This window comes from Numida meleagris, chromosome 3, assembly GCF_002078875.1.
Source record: "Numida meleagris isolate 19003 breed g44 Domestic line chromosome 3, NumMel1.0, whole genome shotgun sequence".
Lineage (NCBI taxonomy): Eukaryota > Metazoa > Chordata > Aves > Galliformes > Numididae > Numida > Numida meleagris.
In genome coordinates, this window is record NC_034411.1 from 35,990,857 (window position 1) to 36,008,005 (window position 17,149).

General features: G+C 40.7%; 2 protein-coding genes across 22 annotated transcripts in view; one reads left to right on the forward strand and one right to left on the reverse strand.

Annotated features, from left to right (window-relative positions):
- Nucleotides 2,466-4,375, reverse strand: PIGM (phosphatidylinositol glycan anchor biosynthesis class M). The gene has a single exon (XM_021391146.1). It carries the CDS (start codon nt 4,348-4,350, stop codon nt 3,094-3,096), a length of 1,257 nt encoding a protein of 418 aa, XP_021246821.1. The 5' UTR covers nt 4,351-4,375; the 3' UTR covers nt 2,466-3,093.
- Nucleotides 4,428-17,149, forward strand: part of RGS7 (regulator of G protein signaling 7) — a 271,402-nt gene continuing 258,680 nt past the window's right edge. For 17 of the 21 annotated variants that reach the window (XM_021391140.1, XM_021391122.1, XM_021391137.1 and 14 more), the window contains exons 1-2: nt 4,814-4,939; nt 6,762-6,857. The gene's annotated coding sequence lies outside the window, so the exon portion shown is untranslated. Of the gene's footprint in view, nt 4,527-4,813; nt 4,940-6,761; nt 6,858-17,149 lie in introns of those variants that run through there. The other 4 variants (XM_021391124.1, XM_021391127.1, XM_021391132.1 and 1 more) reach the window with 1 other exon arrangement.

Consider the following 17,149-nt stretch of genomic DNA (forward strand, 5'->3'; position numbering starts at 1 on the left):
TTCCATGTGCTCACTCTGAACTTTAACGTCTCTCTTTTAGAATAGCAGCCTTCCCTTTTCTTCTCAGCTAAAAAAGCAAAAAACAAACACAAAACAATTTGCTCATAATTTACTGTCATAAGCATTGCTCACTTTAGAGCATATAATTACTGATTTTAGGGTTACAGGAATCAATCCAGTGCTAGTTGCACTGACAGGACAGCTGCATAGCAAGGATCAAGAACATGGTTATTGGGTCAGAGATGCTAATTTAGCATGCTCAGCCTAAAACTCAGTGAACCATTTATTATGATTTTTTTAATCTTATTTTAGTAATTTCATGTATAAATTTTGCAGCAAATCAGTGTTCAGTGCTGAAGATTTTACTAAAGACTTGAGAATTCACCATGAGCCTTTGGACTATAGGCTACAACGTAAAAGGCAACGCAAAAATGTTATTTGTCTTGATATTTATTTTCTTTTTTCCCTTCTTTTTTCATGTCTTGTCTTTAGCTTTTCAAGGCTGATTTCAGTGCAATCTATAAAATTTGTGCAAATGAAACACACAGATCTTTTGGGCAACTCTACCATTTCTTACTTAAAATAGACAACACTACAATTTTGCAACCCACAGAAGGGAATGAAAACTAGTATTAGCATTTAGACATTTCAGTTCCCAATTACTAGAAGGAAAATGGACATACAGTCACTAAGTGAAAAAATCTGAACAGCAGCAAAATCAGTAATTTGCCATAGGAAATGAATTTGGTAAATTTTAAGGAGGTTGTAATTACTGATCATGACTTGTTCAAGAATTACAACTTGTTCTGCACTTGGCTGCAGTTACTCAATTTAATGATTTTTATCAGTGACTAAAGCTATTCAATTCCACTTATCTATCAAAAGTGATTTGCATGATATAAACCCTCAAAAAACGTTGATGTTCATATCTTTCAGTTCATTTCTCCCATCCATTTTGGAGAAGATGTAGGCAAGCTTGTGCTAGAAGTCTTTCTTCCTACATCCTAGGCAAAAAAAGCAGAAGGAAATCCAGTGCCATAACTGCAAGACCTGCCTGAAAAATCAAGAATTTGTCAAAAGAATACGTGTTTGCTTCATCAGATTTCTGGATTTACAGAAAAAAAAGGTTAGCACTATCTGTGTGATGTGAAGGTGAGTGTGAATGGGGCCAGTGGGGAAAATCAGCACACCGTTGCAGCTTAAGAGCAGAACCAACCCTGTGCCATTGTGAGCGGGGAAATTCTTACCTCTATGAGAATGTCAAAATGGCTGAACTAGGCTGGAACAGTGCAAGGATATGCTACATGTGGTAGCACGCTCTTTGGCTTGAGGCTACTGGGGCTTGAGGGCTTCCTCTGCTTTCCGTAACTGCCCCAATTCACACAGCTAAAACCCATGGCCCAGCCCCAAGAGATAGAACTACACCAGGGACAGAAAAACCTGTCAGTAAGCAAGCTGTGGAGCTGCCGCAGCACGGGGAAAGCAGAGCTCCCTCAGGAGATCTCAGGATTCTAAGAGGAAGCATGTCACACAGGAACTTCTGCCTCATTCTTCCTCTCTGGTAACGCAGGTAACCTCACTGACTGGTTGGAATTACTTTGCCTTGAAACTCTGCTCACAACTCTACAAATTTCCCTTTCCTGTATCTGTTAGGTAGGGCATAACTTAAAGTTGAGGTAAATATCAATTCTTAAATTTGGCATTTATCTATTTAAACTGAAGATCTTATTAAAAACCACACAGCTAGCTACTTCCTCTGTCAAAAGCCGTGGAGACCAGACCTCTGGTAGCACGTTCTTGTGGAGAGTGTTGACTTCATCACGGCTCTGAACTCCTCTCACTACCACTCACATCTCCTGTCTCATCTGGGAATAAATACCTCATTTTGACAGGATACAGAAACTGTTTTAAAACTTTCCTTCTGGCAACTGCTACACTTCCTCAGATCCTTTCACTTCCCTTTTCATTCATTTTTAATAGCAGAGATATTGAATTACCGAGAAACTATATTTTCAGTTTCTCTTTGGTATAAACTCTAGCGCTTTTGGGACACAGGTGGTGTTTGAGCTGTACTTTGACACTGCATTTGCTTCTTTTAGCACCCACAATAATTGTTATTGAAATGCTGATTAAAGCAGTGGCCTCTTTTTTAAGATTGTGGCAGCAAGGAATACAAATACTTTTGCTTCGTGTGTTTCTGTCATCCAAGACAGGCATTTGTTTTTCTCTCCAGCAAGAGAATGGATTAAGTCTGTCTGTTCAAAAATCCAAATATCACTGAAAAGGGGGAAAAAATGTGTCAGAAAGTGAGAAAATCTGAATTTTAAAATAAATGCAAAGTTTCAGGAGCTGATGAATTGCACATAACAACCATTTTTTCCCTGCTTTGCTGAAAAAAGACTGGGTACAGGCCCCAAATAATATATTGCTAAAATGCTAAAATGAAGTGTGAGAAGAAAAAAAAATAAGTGATTCTTTTTCATATTTATTTATTAACTTAACACTTGCAACCCCCCCCACCCGCTTACTGGAGTGTATAAGACCATCAAACTCGCAACATCCCTAGACAGAGGCCACAGTCCTTAACAAGGACAGAGCAAAGTAACAATGAGAAAATGGGTGTTGGGGAGTATGACTGGGGCTGCCAGCATGAGGCAGAAAGAAGCCCCCAGCACAGGCCGATTCGTCACTGATCGAGGCACAGCCCCACAGCATCTGGCAACAGCAGGCAGAGATAAGTGCAAGTAACGGAGTCCACCTGCAGCCCCAGACGTGGCAAGTGATGAACCAGGTCTAAAGTCCTTCCAGTGAGTCCAGACATGAGCAGCAACAGCAGAAGACAGAGCCAGGACAAGGCTACAAGGCAGTTTCAGTCCATGTGGCAAGCAGGTTCCCTTGTAGACAGAGATCAGGGTAGGACAGTGGCTGCTTGCTGCAGTTAAGACCTACGAATGCCCTCAGAGCCCTAACAAAGCATTGCTTACATACAACATACGTTATATAATGTACACATATTTATGTTAATCGAAGTGCTGCTGGTATTAAAAACCTTACTAAAGATAACAATGCTCTTTCTGAACGTTGGTCTACTTATTACTGCTCTTTGACCTTCTTGGCAACTTGTGTTTCCTGTTGATAATGTGAAATAATCTGAACGAGTATGAAGCTATTGATAAAAAGAAAAAGCAAGCCAGCCAACCATATAAGTAAAAAAGTGTTATACCCTTTGAACTCCAGGAAGTACGCAGGAGCAAGCCACAGGCCTTGTCCAATGAACCACAGAAACAGCAGCAACAAACCGCGATGCCAGGACATTTTAATATTAGGTATTACGATGGGCAAAAGGCAGAGGTACCAGACAAAATACTGGGATGTGCACACTTTGTTAAAACTCACAAAAATAGCGGTGTGCAGGAAACAACAAAAAAAAAGGTCTTTGTAAAATGCTATAGACACAACCAGGAGCAGGAGCAGCTGGGGCAAGAAAGCTGCAAGCCCAAGGGCAAAACTCCATTTGCTCTCTGCAGTTAAATACAACATGTAGAAATAGGGAGAGAAGTTGTGTCGGATATCCCTCCTGGTTAGGTGGTAGAGGTAGGCGTGCTCTAAGAACTCCCAGCCGTAGTGGTGGTAAAACACAACCGTCAAGGCAGCCAGCACGGAACCAGAGACCGCTCCAAAAAGCAGCACGTTGCGGTTCAGCACCCGGACAACCCGCCGCCAGAAGGCCCCTACGAGTGTAAACTTGGCCGTTCCATCACGCCCCGCACCCGCCGCCCTTTCCCCGCTGCCCTGCAGGTGCAGCGCTATGGGCAGCGCGTAGGTCAGCGGGTAGATCTTCAGGTGCACGGCCAGCCCGTAGCACAGCGCGGCGCTCCCTACGCTCCCCGCTTCCACCAGGTGCAGGGCGGCCAGCACCAGCAGAGCCACCAGCGCCTCCGCGTTGCCGCGGCTGGACACGGCCATGGGCAGCGGGTTGAGCAGCCAGGCGGCGGCACAGCACCCGCAAGCCCTCCCGGGGGAGGCCCCTCGGCGCCGCAGGGCCCGGTAGGCCACGCCGGCGGCCGCCAGGTCCCCGGTCACGAAGAGCAGCTTCCCGAAGAGCTCGCCGAGGTGAACGTTGGGCGTCAGCAGCCAGGCCAGCAGCGGCGTGTAGCGGTAGGTGGCCCGCCGATAGGGCGACCGCCCCTGGGTCACCAACCGCGCCGCGTCCGTAAACACCTGGTAGTCGACGTCGGTGTACCGCACCCGCATGACCGCGTCCTGGTACAGGCCGTACAGCACCAGGCTCAGCCTGGCCAGCAGCCCCGCGCCCAGCGCCGCGCCCAGCCCCGGCCGCCCCCACCCCATGGCCGCGCTCAGGAGCTCGCGCTTCCGCCTGCGCGCGGAGAGCAGACAGCCCTACTGCCCATGCGCGCGCCGGCACAGCGGCCGTTGGGTGATGGCGCGTGCGCGGTGCGGCGCTGGAACCGGTACAGCCGTTACTCCGGCCGGGGACGGAGGAAGTCACTTCCTTTAAGCGGCAGGTGATGGCATCTGCCGCTCTGGGCTGTAGGCACGGGTGTCCCACGCCCTCTGAGGTGGCTCTGGAGACAGAGCAGAAGCAGCAGCAGTATTCGCCGCGGCCTGCTGTCCGCTGTTAGCGTGGCGTTAGTGTTGGTTTTTCCCTAGTCTGTGGTGCCCGGCTGTAGGGAGGGCGGTCCCGGAGAGCGGAGGGGTACCGCCTGTGGGGGCTGCCGGGCAGGGCTGTGGGCTCTGCCGGCACTGCTGCCTTTCCCGCCCCTCCCCAGGGCCCGGCGCAGCGTGCGGCTTAGAGCTATAAAGCTCTTCCACGTGCTGTGTAAGTTAGGAGAGAAAAAGGAAAAATGACATCTGTCATTTACCTTCTGCAACTGGATGTGTTTTGCCTAGATATTTGAGTTCACTCTGGAAGGCTTGGGTAAGCTGCCTTCCGTGTTAAATTTCTCATTAGGATTAGTACTGTGAAAATCAGAATTTAAAAAGAGGTACTTACAATAAGGAAATAAATATCACTTTTTATTCAGTCTTACTGTATATTTTATCAATAGTTTTCATACCTGGGCTTTTGCCATACATTTCTTCACATTTGAATTGCGGCTGACTGAAAAATGTGTTTATTAATTACCACTTTCATTTTAGTAATGAGTGGTTTTTTTTAAATTTTTGAGGAACTGAATTCATTAAAAAAAGAGCGCATTTATTTAGCAGTTAATTGCAACTGCGTTCTTTGGTGAATGGCCTCACAGAGGAACGCTAGTGCTACAGCACTGCTGGCTCACGCCACTTACGGAAAAGAACTTTTTTCTGGTCTGGGGATACCTACGGAGGAAACCAGCAGATCTTTCACATAAGTCATGGAGGATGCCCTAACTGGCAGGCCATTCAAGTGACAGGAGAGATTTCTGATGGTGTTCACACAGTTTTTCTCAGCTGTCTGTTTTGCTTTGCATAATGATACAGAAGCATAAAGGCTAGTGGCCAGTGGGGGAAACATACTGACTGACACAGATAATCAGTTTTTCTCTGTCTGTGTAGTTCACTACATGTTGCCATATGCATATACTTTTGCCCTCCAAAACTAATGCCTCCTATTTATTTCCATGGAAACTGCAACAGATACAAAGAGCACAGTAACACTATGGGATAGAGCAAATTCTCAGCTACAAAACACTATTTCTCAACATAGTCACCACCATTAGCTATGCGTTACTGTCAGCAGTGACCGGGAGCCTGCATACCATGCTCCTCAAAATCTGCACCAGTGGAGGTGACCCACTGTTTCACAGCTACTGTGATGTTGTTGTTGCTGAAATGCAGCACCCACTGTCTCACTGTGCTCATATCCACTGTTTGGTCATCTTAAGCATTCAGAAGGCATTGATGAATGTCAGTAGGTGCAGTTTTTTCTGCATAGAGGAATTCAGTCCTACACTTTTGCTTCATCAACGCTTCCATGTCAGATGCCATTTTGTTAGTGTCCCTCTGCTGCTGTCTGTCACACGGCAACAACATGTGAAATCCACCTTCGAAGTCATGGGCCAACATAATAAAATAGGAGATGTTACTTTCAACCTTCATATTAGTCTAGACATCTTCCATAGGAATCATCAAGAGATTTCTCCATTAATTTACCATATGATACCATTAAATCCTAAAGCTGATAATTAAGGTATTTTTGGGATGTTGCTGCTTCATAAGTAATTGCTTACTACTGCTTTTCTACTTCAGAACAAGAAAGATTGGTGACATTTTATCTCCTTCCTCCTTTTATGTATCTTGTACCATAATGGTTTGGATGTTGTATAGAAAATTATGTCACCTAGTCTTTTGCAGTGGGCAAGGTACCCTTTGGAAATGCTAGGAAATAATAGAGGCTTACAGAACCATTGAAACTGAAATCGCTTGGTATTCTATGGAACTACAAGTCCAAGAAAAATTGTGGGAGTAGATACTCATTTCTAAGTTTTTGTTTCAGGAAGTTTATTGCTAAAAAAGAACTGTTCTTGCCATCTCTGTTTCTTCCCAGGATTATCTGTGATTCTTCTGTTACTACCTTTAATGGAATATGTTTTGTTACTTCAGATTCTTTCTGGAAGCTCTCTATTGCTGGAAGAAAATTCATTGCAGTTTATTTGATGGTGTGTCGAAGTTAAATGTTACTGTTTAAATAACACTAGTTTAATAAATAAACATACTCATTTGGAAGTCTCTAAGATGTTTTTTTTGTTTGTTTCTGACAGTTTATTTTCAGACAAATATTTTATTCTCTTCTGAAGTCAATAGAAGTTGTGAGGCTGTCCCTAGCGACTGTTTATCTGGATTCTAAAGAAGAAAAGGTAGGTAGTTTAATTCTAAAGTGTTCTAAAGTTAATAAGATAGAAAAACTACTTTAGCTATTGCTGCATATAATGTAACTGTATGACATTGCCCATGCTGAAAAAATAATTGATTTTCCTTATCAATAATTTAACATCTTGAAAATAAGCCTGAAGCTCTGCAGAGAATTAACGTCTGGCTAAAAAAGGTAATTGGCTTCAGATTTGATACCAGCTTGCTTAACCTGGTTTGTCATGTACTGTAGACTTTAGTGCAGGAAGGAGAGCAGTCTTATTAAAGCTGTAAATCTGTTGTTCCTGTAAAATGTTGTTTTTATTTATATAAGTCACGAGGAGCCACTTTTAGAAAGTGCTAGAAAATAAAAACAAATAGAACCACTGAGACTGAAGCTGACTGATTCCAGTGCGCATGAAGATGGAAACAGTATGAAGGAAAACGTGGAGTGGAGTCGAGCGTAATCATGCATAAAATATGAATTAAATAGAAATGCATATGGGAATAGATGCACATCCATTATTTTATATGCATCTGTGTGTGTGTGCACATAGGTAAACAGGCCTTTTCTGTTACCCATTGTGTATTTGGATTACACAGTCTCATAGATGGTACCATCAGATATTTTATAAACTGGAGGCTATTGAAGAGATGTGAAGAAGTCAACAGTGAACTAAAAGATGATTTTGGTAGCATGTAGGAAGGAAGATCTTGGACAATAGCTGATATATGATCTTTGAACTTCTAATAGAGGAGACCGCTGTGCTATGATTTATTAGGGTTCCCTTTCAATTTCTTTGGTTTTTGAACTTGGAATGTTTCCTTACAAGAGAAATATTCCTGCGTAATGTATTTATCAACTGCGAGTGTGATTGATAAAGCAATTGATACAATCTGTTTATTGCAACACATGAAATTTGATAGAAAAAGTGAGTAACATTTATGTTAGATATTTTGGGCTTGGTAAAATAAATTATTTTTGCAAATATAAATGATGCCTTTCAAATATTTGTATTGTGTTGAGCTTCTTGGGGCAAAAGGAGAGTATGGCTAAGATTATATAACGACATGTTCACTTCTGCTTTAATTCTGAAATGAGTAATACAGTAGGTTTTTCGAAAATAAGTTAAAAAACACATTAGATCTCTTCACAAAGAAAATCGCTGTTATAAATATAAGGTCACGTGTTTTCACTTAATTTTTTTTCTCTTAATGTATTTACTTAATACTTATGGGTAAAGCTATTTGGTTATTCACACATTATGCTAAAAATGTGCCTAGTCAGAGAATGTGATATGACTTGACTTGTAAAGGAATTTTTTTTTTCATGACATTATGGTTTCTCACAACATGCTTTAAGTGTTGTTTGCAGAGTTCTTCTTGCAGTGATTATGTTGGTTGTATGTTAGCATAGTGAGTAAAATGCTCGCCCTTCAGGAAAAACAAGTACTTGATAAAAATTAACTTGTAGGGAAACCTAATAAACGTTAGTATTTCAGAAAAAAAAAAAGCTACTGTTGAGAAAATGCATGTGGAAGGTTTGTCAGCAAGAGTAAGTCTTCTGAAGGATGATGCTGACCTAAGGAGAGATTCCAGAAAATTGTCCTGGTTTGATTGAAGGCAGCCAGAAGTGTCCTAAACGGCTTTCAGTCACAAGACATAAAAAATACATGAATAAGGGAAATATTTTGTGTATTTTGAGTCTATAACCACTTAATACAATGTTTTCCAATTATTCTGAGGAAGAAAAGAGACGAACCTTGGGAAGTATTTGTTTCACACTTCTCACACAATTCTTTTATCAAATATAAAAGATAGGTTGTAGTTATAGCAGAAAAAATCTCTCTTGAGTGTAAGACAGACCACCACCTTCTGTATCGGTGAGACCTTTGCTAAAACCCTGTTCCTGAGGTCATTTTGAGATGGATGAGGCACAAAACTGTATTTCGATCTTCTGTTCTTTTTTTTTTTAGACTGACAAGTAGGCATCAAATATAGAAAGAAAATCATATCAGCTTTGCTACTGAGTTTGTTTTTCTTCTAACTCTGCTTTCGGAACAGATGAGATATAGACATGAAAAGGCAGAAGAGGTAATCATCAATAATGTGTTTGGAAATAGGTCTAAATGACTTCTTTGGCTAAGTGGCTGAAGTAATAAGTGCGGGATTATGGGCTGTAACTCAAAAAGTTACAGAGGCTGTGGTTGAGGCCAGAATTTTTATGACATCCCTTGCAACAACACATGCTGGCACTGGACCACAAACCAAGTGCTTTCCTGGATAGTTGAACTATGGAAACTTTGAAACTCGACCTCTTCTAGCTTACATGACCATTGGATTCAATGGGATCCAATAACGTATGAGTTTTGGTCAAACCTTTTCCTGAGGAAGAAGCAGACATAGCTTCTCTCAGTCTTCCTCCCACTCCCTCCAGTTTCATTTTCTAATTCAGTTACTGTTTGTGCCGCTGCTTTCTCTTCATGGGGGAATTCTGCTTTACCTGACTGCCTGTTCTCATAAAGTCAGTGGGAATTTAATCTCTGAATATTGTTCAGTGTTATGCTACTGCAGTAGAGGTAGGGAGACACACAGTTTGTATGAGCTTACTGTGCCCAAAGCACACAGAAACAGTTCTGATTCATGAGTCCTTTAGTACAGCAGAGAGCTGTAACCTGCCACAGCTCCATTTCAATCCATTTGAGCATCCTTCTGTGCGGCGCTCACCTCTTTTGACCTCCCAGTTAAGAGGACTAAAAGTAGTGTTATGCCAAGAAATACTAAATAAACCACCTTAATGAAAGTCATGGGAATGACGGGCAAATAAAAAAAGTAGTGTAACTCTCTCCAATGACCACTCTTTAAAGGAAGAAGGTGAAATATGACTTCTTTGCTATTGCAATTTTTTAAATATAAATAACTATCCCCATAATAGACTTCTGTGTATTACTTGACATGTCGTGTTTCAGTGTAACTAGAATAAGCAATTAGATTGAGTAAGTTTGTTAAAAATTGCAGATTACTGTTAGCAAATGCAGATAACATCTCTTAAGAGTTTCTGCTGGAAAAATTTGTGGAGATGCTAGAAAGGTTAAATTTACAGAACTTCTAATAAAATGTGCCCAGTCCTTCAGACTGAGTGTTAGGTGATTTTTCTGAGATGTAGGACCTCTGCATTTAGAAAGGTTTTAGGATGTTTTCTGCATCCCTGCAGGTACTGTCATGCAGAATAGTTTTGTGAACCTTGGAGAAAGAAGATAGTGGAGAAAGCCAAATCTTAACTGGTAGTTCGATCTGAACCACTGTTTTAGGGTTGTTTGTTTGTTTGTTTTTGTTTTTGCATTAAAAAAAGGAAAAAGTCTTTGTGCAATTATGCTGAGTAATTCTGGCTGAAGATTTGCTGGAGGAGTAGAGCTCTCAGTTGTTCCTGCAAGTATTGTGAGAGGTGACTGACACTGTTAGAGATGCTGTTAGTGCTCCTGCATGACAAAGGGCTGCAGCAGGAATTCAGAACACTGGGGAATGAATGTTACCTTGAGCATGACTCCTATGTGCCATGATCAGAAACTATCCCTTCTTCCAGATGGTACCAATGGTCCAGCAAAGTTACACAGAGCTATTGAGAACCAGGCTTTGCTTTTCTGTGTCTATATTTATATTTGCATTTGCTTGTTGAGGTAGGAACAAGTAATTCTTCTTACGGATATAATCTCAAACTAAATTGCACAGTATTGGCTGAGATGAACAGTAAGAGATGATCTTCGCCCCCACTATTTCTTATGCTTTTAAGCATCAAATGGAATTCCAAGGATGTGGTCTTGCTTTTTTTTCCCAACAGACAGAAATGAGTTCCAAGTCTCTACTGTAGATAGTTCTCTCATGTAGCACTAAAAGGTTTCTAAAATTACTTAATAAAATCAATGATGTGGTTTTGTGCTGTTGTCTTTATGGTCAAAACTAATCAATGTATCAGGGAAGTTAATATCTTACATTCTTTTATGTTTTGTGACCAAAAAAACCCACGGCCCTTATGAAGAGCCGCCTTTCCTTCTCAACTGTAAACATCTTAATGTTTCTTCTGTAAATAATCTTGAGAGCGTTGTTGCACTTCAACACAGGGTACAAACACTGAAAAATACATTAAAAGAAGAAAAAAGTCTCCTAACCTTTGCCCTTCTTTATTCTTGTTTCCTGATGGCATTTTGTGATCTAGACAATCAAAACAAAAAGAAGATGATGCATAATTCAGGGAGGATGTGGGATCAGTGGGAACATATCACAGTGCTAGGGTGAGGGGTTCATGTCCTATCACCTGGATTTTATTTGTACTGTCATAAGGTCTTGAAGAGCTGTTCAGAGAAACAAGAAAGAAGACTGTAGTATGTTATGAGGAAGTTTTTAAAAGAATCAGGCCTGTAAACACTGTATTGGCAATATTTATGAGCAAAATTAGATGGCTTTTGGATTATTATGAGGCTTCTTATAACCTCACAGTGCAGTCTATTTACCCAGCTGTGGTTGTGCAGCTAATCAGAAGCAGCTGTTATGAAAGGCAGTGCCTGACTGCTAGGGCTAACTGTGCTGGAAGGGCTCCAGAGTATATGAAGAGCTGCAACAGGTAAGAGTGTGCATGCAGGGAATGTATAGGATTTCTTCTGTAGAAATGGTAGAAGGGAAGAGGGAATGTATTGTTCTATGAAGAGTTCTGTGTTTGATTTCCTGTTTTTCAGTTGGTATGTCTAGAAGAAAGTTCAGGTGGGGTTTCTGTAGGAAGTAATGTAAAAGGAGCAGATGTTAGGGTGCTCTTGTCATGTGGAGACACAGGTAATCCTCTGATTTTCCCAAAGCCTGTTTTGAACTTTACTTCTAAGCTGTCTCTACCTGGGTAGGAAAGGTCTGAGTTGGGGGGGAAATAAATCCTCTCTTGGCTTTGCTTGTAAAAGACTGCTCTGGATGATTCTTGGTACTGATAACTGGATATCTGAGTATATGGTATATGAGATACTAGGTGAATGGAGGCCACTTGGGTTTTCATGTCTTTTTTTTACAAAAAGCAATTGTTCTCTAATGGATAAAACTTAAGATACTCCCTTTGGTAAGGAAATGAAATATTCTTTTAGCTACCTGCAGTGCTTCTGGCCTTGACCAATGAAGGGCTTCCCTGTCTTATGACATAAGTATTTTGAAACTGGTTAAATAATTTCTGAAATTAAATAGCACATTGCTACTACTGTTATTAAACAGTTTTCTCTGTCTCTTTTCAAGTGATAGAATGGTCTTATAATTATTTGGGGAAGGAATCATCAAGTTTTGGAAAAGGTTTTAAATGCCTTTGTAGGAAAATGAGCACGTGTTTTTCTATTGCTTTTTCTTTTTTTAACTTGTCATATGGGTATCCCTGACTAATAATTCCTTTTGTGGTATCCCATTCTATTTTGCATAGTGGCTAAGGTGCCATTATACGTGGTACTATGCAGCTGTAAGCTATAAAGAGAGGCTGTTGTAGAGAGAGTTAGCTGTAGAGGTTGAATCCTTATGTAGTTGCCTGTGGACTTTGACTTTTTTTTCAGTAACTAAATAGTATTTTCCATCTCCTGAATATTTATTTGGTTGTGCCTCATTCAAACTCTCTGACAGCTGTTTGGCTGGATTAGTTGCTTATGAACACTTTCTGTTTGAGCCCCACCTCTTAACTTATGCACTCAAAGAGTGATGCTTCTACAGAATATAATGACATGGTAGCAGAGCTGGTGCTGTCTCTGGCAGTTACAGTTCTATCTCTACCTGTTGCCCCTTTTGTTGTATAGGATGTTACTATCGTAACTTTATGTACATGAGTCTCTTAACTGAATCTTCAGAGTTTATTCATTCACTGTTGATTCCAAGTGACAGCTGTGCCGTCAGTCTGTTCATTCGTTTCCCCCCATTTGGTGTACTAAATAATGTTCTCCGTCGCACACGAGCTCAAGGTGCTGTCTAGTCCCTTTTGCTGTGCAGGTCTGCTGCACCCAGATCAAAAGATAAAGGAATACTCCATTGTTAGGAACACCCAATGTTTCAGTAGTAAAAATCCTCAGGAAAGTAAAAAATTCTGTGGGAAAGTAAAACCATAATAGTGAATTTGGGCAAGTTGCGTTCATAGTTGTCAGTCGATTTGTACGGAGTGTTCTCTGTTTGCACTGTGTGGTGTAACTAGTAACAGGCATGTCACTTGTTTCAGTATTGTTTAGCTATCTTCATTCTGATTATTATTGAATTTCAATATTTGTCCTTGCTGACTGCCATGTTGCTGAATTTGATGGGTTGTTGCCAGAATTTGAGTCTGCTGACATTAATTTTGCATATGTGTCAACAAATAATGATGCAGAGAGTCAACAAATAATTTTCTTGTGTCAGAGTAGATCCTGCTTTGTTTATGTAAAGTAGTAGATTAGGAAAGGCTGCCTTTTGAGAGAAGAGGGACAGCTATATCTGATATTTATTTGATGAATCCTTCAAAGAGCTGATTGTGCCAGAAATACAGCACAAAAATATCCCTTGGGCAAGGTGTACCTTAGGTTGAACTACTGATACAACAAAAAGTAGTTTTCTTTATTTAGACTGCCTTGTGTTTGTGCAAATAGTAAGGTAATTGTTTCTGAAAAAAAAAAAAAAGTCAGCAATTGATATTTACTGAGCTTTGCTATTTTAGGATGATACGAATCTAATTTAGAGTTCCCTGTATAACTCAGGAACAGTGCAAAATTAGTGTTGTGTTGGAATATGTGTCATGCTTGTACAAAAGACATAAATTACTTGCCGTCTTACTCTTTAGATGTTTAGCTTCAGAGGGCTTTCTGGAGTAACTGCTAGGAATCAGAAGAAGAGACATTTTTTCTACTTCCAGTATAAATTACCCTGTAGAAATTTTTAGCTAACATAAAGTAGAGGCATCTGAAAAATGAAATTTCTGCATCAGTGAACAAGTGGCTTTCTTCACGAGAACCGCTATGTCAGGATTTAATTCCTGCTAAAATGTTTTTTAGTAACTGTAAAATCTACGATGATTCTTTTAATCAAATGTCTAGAAAAGTCTAGAACGTTGTTTCTGGTTTTGTTTTGTTGAGTTGTTGGCTGCTTTCCAATTGATGTATAAAGACAATTTTCCTTTCTGAGAGCTGGGCTGACCCTAGAATTGTTCAGGGAAAAACTGAATAGTACTTGCCTAGGGAATATTGCTACAGTCCCCCTTAGCATGATCAACAACAGAAGGATTCATTTATTCAGTATCTCTTTCGATGTTCCTCTGAATTTTGAAAATTCAGTCTTCTATGAAGTAAGAGTAACTCAAGTGTAAAGCGATACCATGGTGAGATTTAAGTTCTACATCTATCCTTTGATGTCCTGTGTAGGCAAAAAGATGGAGTTCTTATGTGCGTTTTCTAATGGAAATAAATCATCCCGTCTACCTGACCCCTGGAGAATTCTTAAGAACTTCACAAGCGCATGACAGGAAATAATATTTAAGCCTTTATTTCATCAGTTTCTCCTTATGCTTCGCAGAATTACTATGGCTTTCTTTGCATGTGGTATAGCAATCACAGCAGTATCACACATTTCTTGTGGAATGCTTTCAAAAAAGAAAATTAATCCAGCTTTCACACAAGCTAGAGAAAATTATAATAGGTAATTCTAATCTGGGTTCTTCTTTTAATACTCAATATTTTCCATATTAAAAAATACTATCACATTATGTTTCTCCTAACCTAGCTGCTTGCAAGTGAGTAATGATGAAAAAAATGCTAAAAGTAATTTTTGTCATCAGAGTGGTCAAAATTGATGGATTTTTTTTTTGTGGACTTTTAGAATATCTAGCCACGATTTTCTGATTTTTGAGATTGATTTAGAGCTAAGGAACTCTCCTCTTTCTTGGGGAAGCTGTGAGGAGGGGAAGCAAGAAAGTTTTCTTAGATATTCTTCAAAACAAACCTTTTATTTATGTTGGAGTCATGGCAGCTTTCTCTGTTGATTGAACAATACTTTGTCACTGAGGTTTTGACTTTCTGGAGATATGTGAAAAATCTGCAGTCAGAATGGGAAACATGGTACAGGTAGCTAAGCATGAAGCTTGAGTGTTTTAAGCATTGTTATTCTACCCTGCTCAGAACAAGTTCCTTCCCTTACTTCCTTTGGTGGGCCTGGATTATCTGCCCTCACTATGAATCTCAGTTTTCTGATGTCTGAGGTGGGTAGGAAAGAGAACTGCTGAAAAGAGCAAGGCTGGATGTGGCTTTGGGCAGCCCGGTCTAGTGGTTCGCAACCCTGTACTCAGCAGGTTGAAACTCGATCTTTGAAGTCCTTTTCAACGCAGGCCATTCTATGATTCTATGAAGAGCTACTGACAGGTGGTGGTGGTGAAGCTAGCATTTTGAAGGTTTTTTTTTTGTGCTAGTGACAGTAGTACCAAGACGCCATACAGATTTGTCAGGTGACTTGAGGAGGAAACATCACACTGTGTATACAAGTAAGAACTTGCATACAAGTACATGATTACAGTAGCATCTGTAATAACACCAGGACAAATCAGTAAATATTTTCTTACTTAGTCTTCAAGATGCTGCTTTGAGGATTACCAGAAAGCAATGGAGATGATGACAGAATAAGCTATTTCATAAAAAACAGGAATCTAAGCTCAATACTGAAACATATTTTGTTTCTTGTAATATGAAAGATTTTTTTTAATCTTATTGTATTTTGACTTAATTTATCTAGAGTGGTTTACTCATGTGATAGATTTCCTTATTGGAGCATTCTTGTCTACCTCTGATTGTTTTCTGATACAAGGTATGAGATAGACTGGTGGAAGGTTGGGGGTGGTAAGTCTGGCCTTGATTGTAGCATAATGCTTGTAGAGGAGGCAGCAAATAGGCATCCATGTTCAGAACAAATCATAAAGCAAAAGCAAGTGGACCCTAAGCATAAGGAAATGGGAGACCTGGTTACATAGAACATGGAGAAAGATTATTGAGGTACCCAGTGACTTTTTTTGCCTCAGAAGCAGAACTGGTTCCAGCAAAACTGCACAACTTGCAGAATCCAAAGGCAGAGACTGGGAGAATGAAGAATGAACAGTGAGCACACTGTTGGAGAAGATCAAGCTCAGTATTGTCTAAGGAACCTGAAAGTGCAGAAGTCCCTGGGACCTCATTGAGATGTACCTGAGGGAACTGTCTGATGAAGTTGCTAAGTCATTGTCCATCATATTTCAGAAGTTGTGGAAGGCTGGTGAAGTTTCTAGTGACTAGAAAGGGGGAAACATAACCCCATTTTTTTAAAAAAGGGGAAAAAAGAAAGAGCTGGGGAACTACAGGCCAGTCAGTTTCACCTCAGTGCCTGGCAAGCTCAGAGAGCAGATCTTTGTGGAAACTGTTAAGTCACATGGAAAACAAAGAAGTGATTTGTGACAGCCACCATGGCTTCCCTAAGGGCAAATTGTACCTGAGAAATTTGGTGGCCTTCTAGAATGAGGTTACAGCAACTGATGCCATCTACTTGGGCTTGTGCAAATCATTTGGTACTGTCCTGCACAGCATTCTTGTCTCTATAATTGAGATGCTTGGATCTAGTAGAGGGACTGCTGGATGATCACATTCAAAGAGTTGCAGTCAAGGGCTCAATTTCAGTGATGAGTGATGTCCCTTGGGTCTGTATTGATCTTTGTGGATGACATAAACAGTGGGATTGAGCATGCTCTCAGCTAGTTTTCAAATGACTCCATGTTGTGTGGTGCAGTCAACATGCTGGAGGAAAAGGATGCCATCCAGAGGGACCTGGAGCAGTGGGTCCATATGAACCTCCTAAAGTTGTACAAGGCCAATGCGAAGTCCTGCACCTGGGCCAGGGCAGTCCCAGGCACAAGTACAGACTGGGTAATGATTGGATGGAGAGTAGCCCTGAGAAGAAAGTCTTGAGGGTGTTAATGGATGAAAAACTCAATATGAACTGACAATGTGAGTGTCTTAGTTTTAGCTGGGATGGAATTGTTTTCTTCATAGTGTCTCTTATGACGCTATGCTTTGGTTCTAGGAGAAAAATTATGTTGATAACACATCGATGTTTTTAGCTGCCTACTAAGCAGTGCTATATAGAGTCAAGGACATTCACAGCAAAGGGTCCAAGGAGCTGAGAGGAAACAGAATTAGAACAGCTGACTTAAACTGTCCAAAAGAACATTCCATACCATATGATATCAAACTGAAGGAGTTGTAAAGGGGTTGAGGGTTCATCTGTCTCTCTTCTGCTCGGAGGGCTAGTTGGGCTT

Excerpts from the sequence above, each read along its gene's own strand:
- PIGM (XM_021391146.1), bottom strand. The coding sequence starts at position 4,350 with ATGGGGTGGGGGCGGCCGGGGCTGGGCGCGGCGCTGGGCGCGGGGCTG.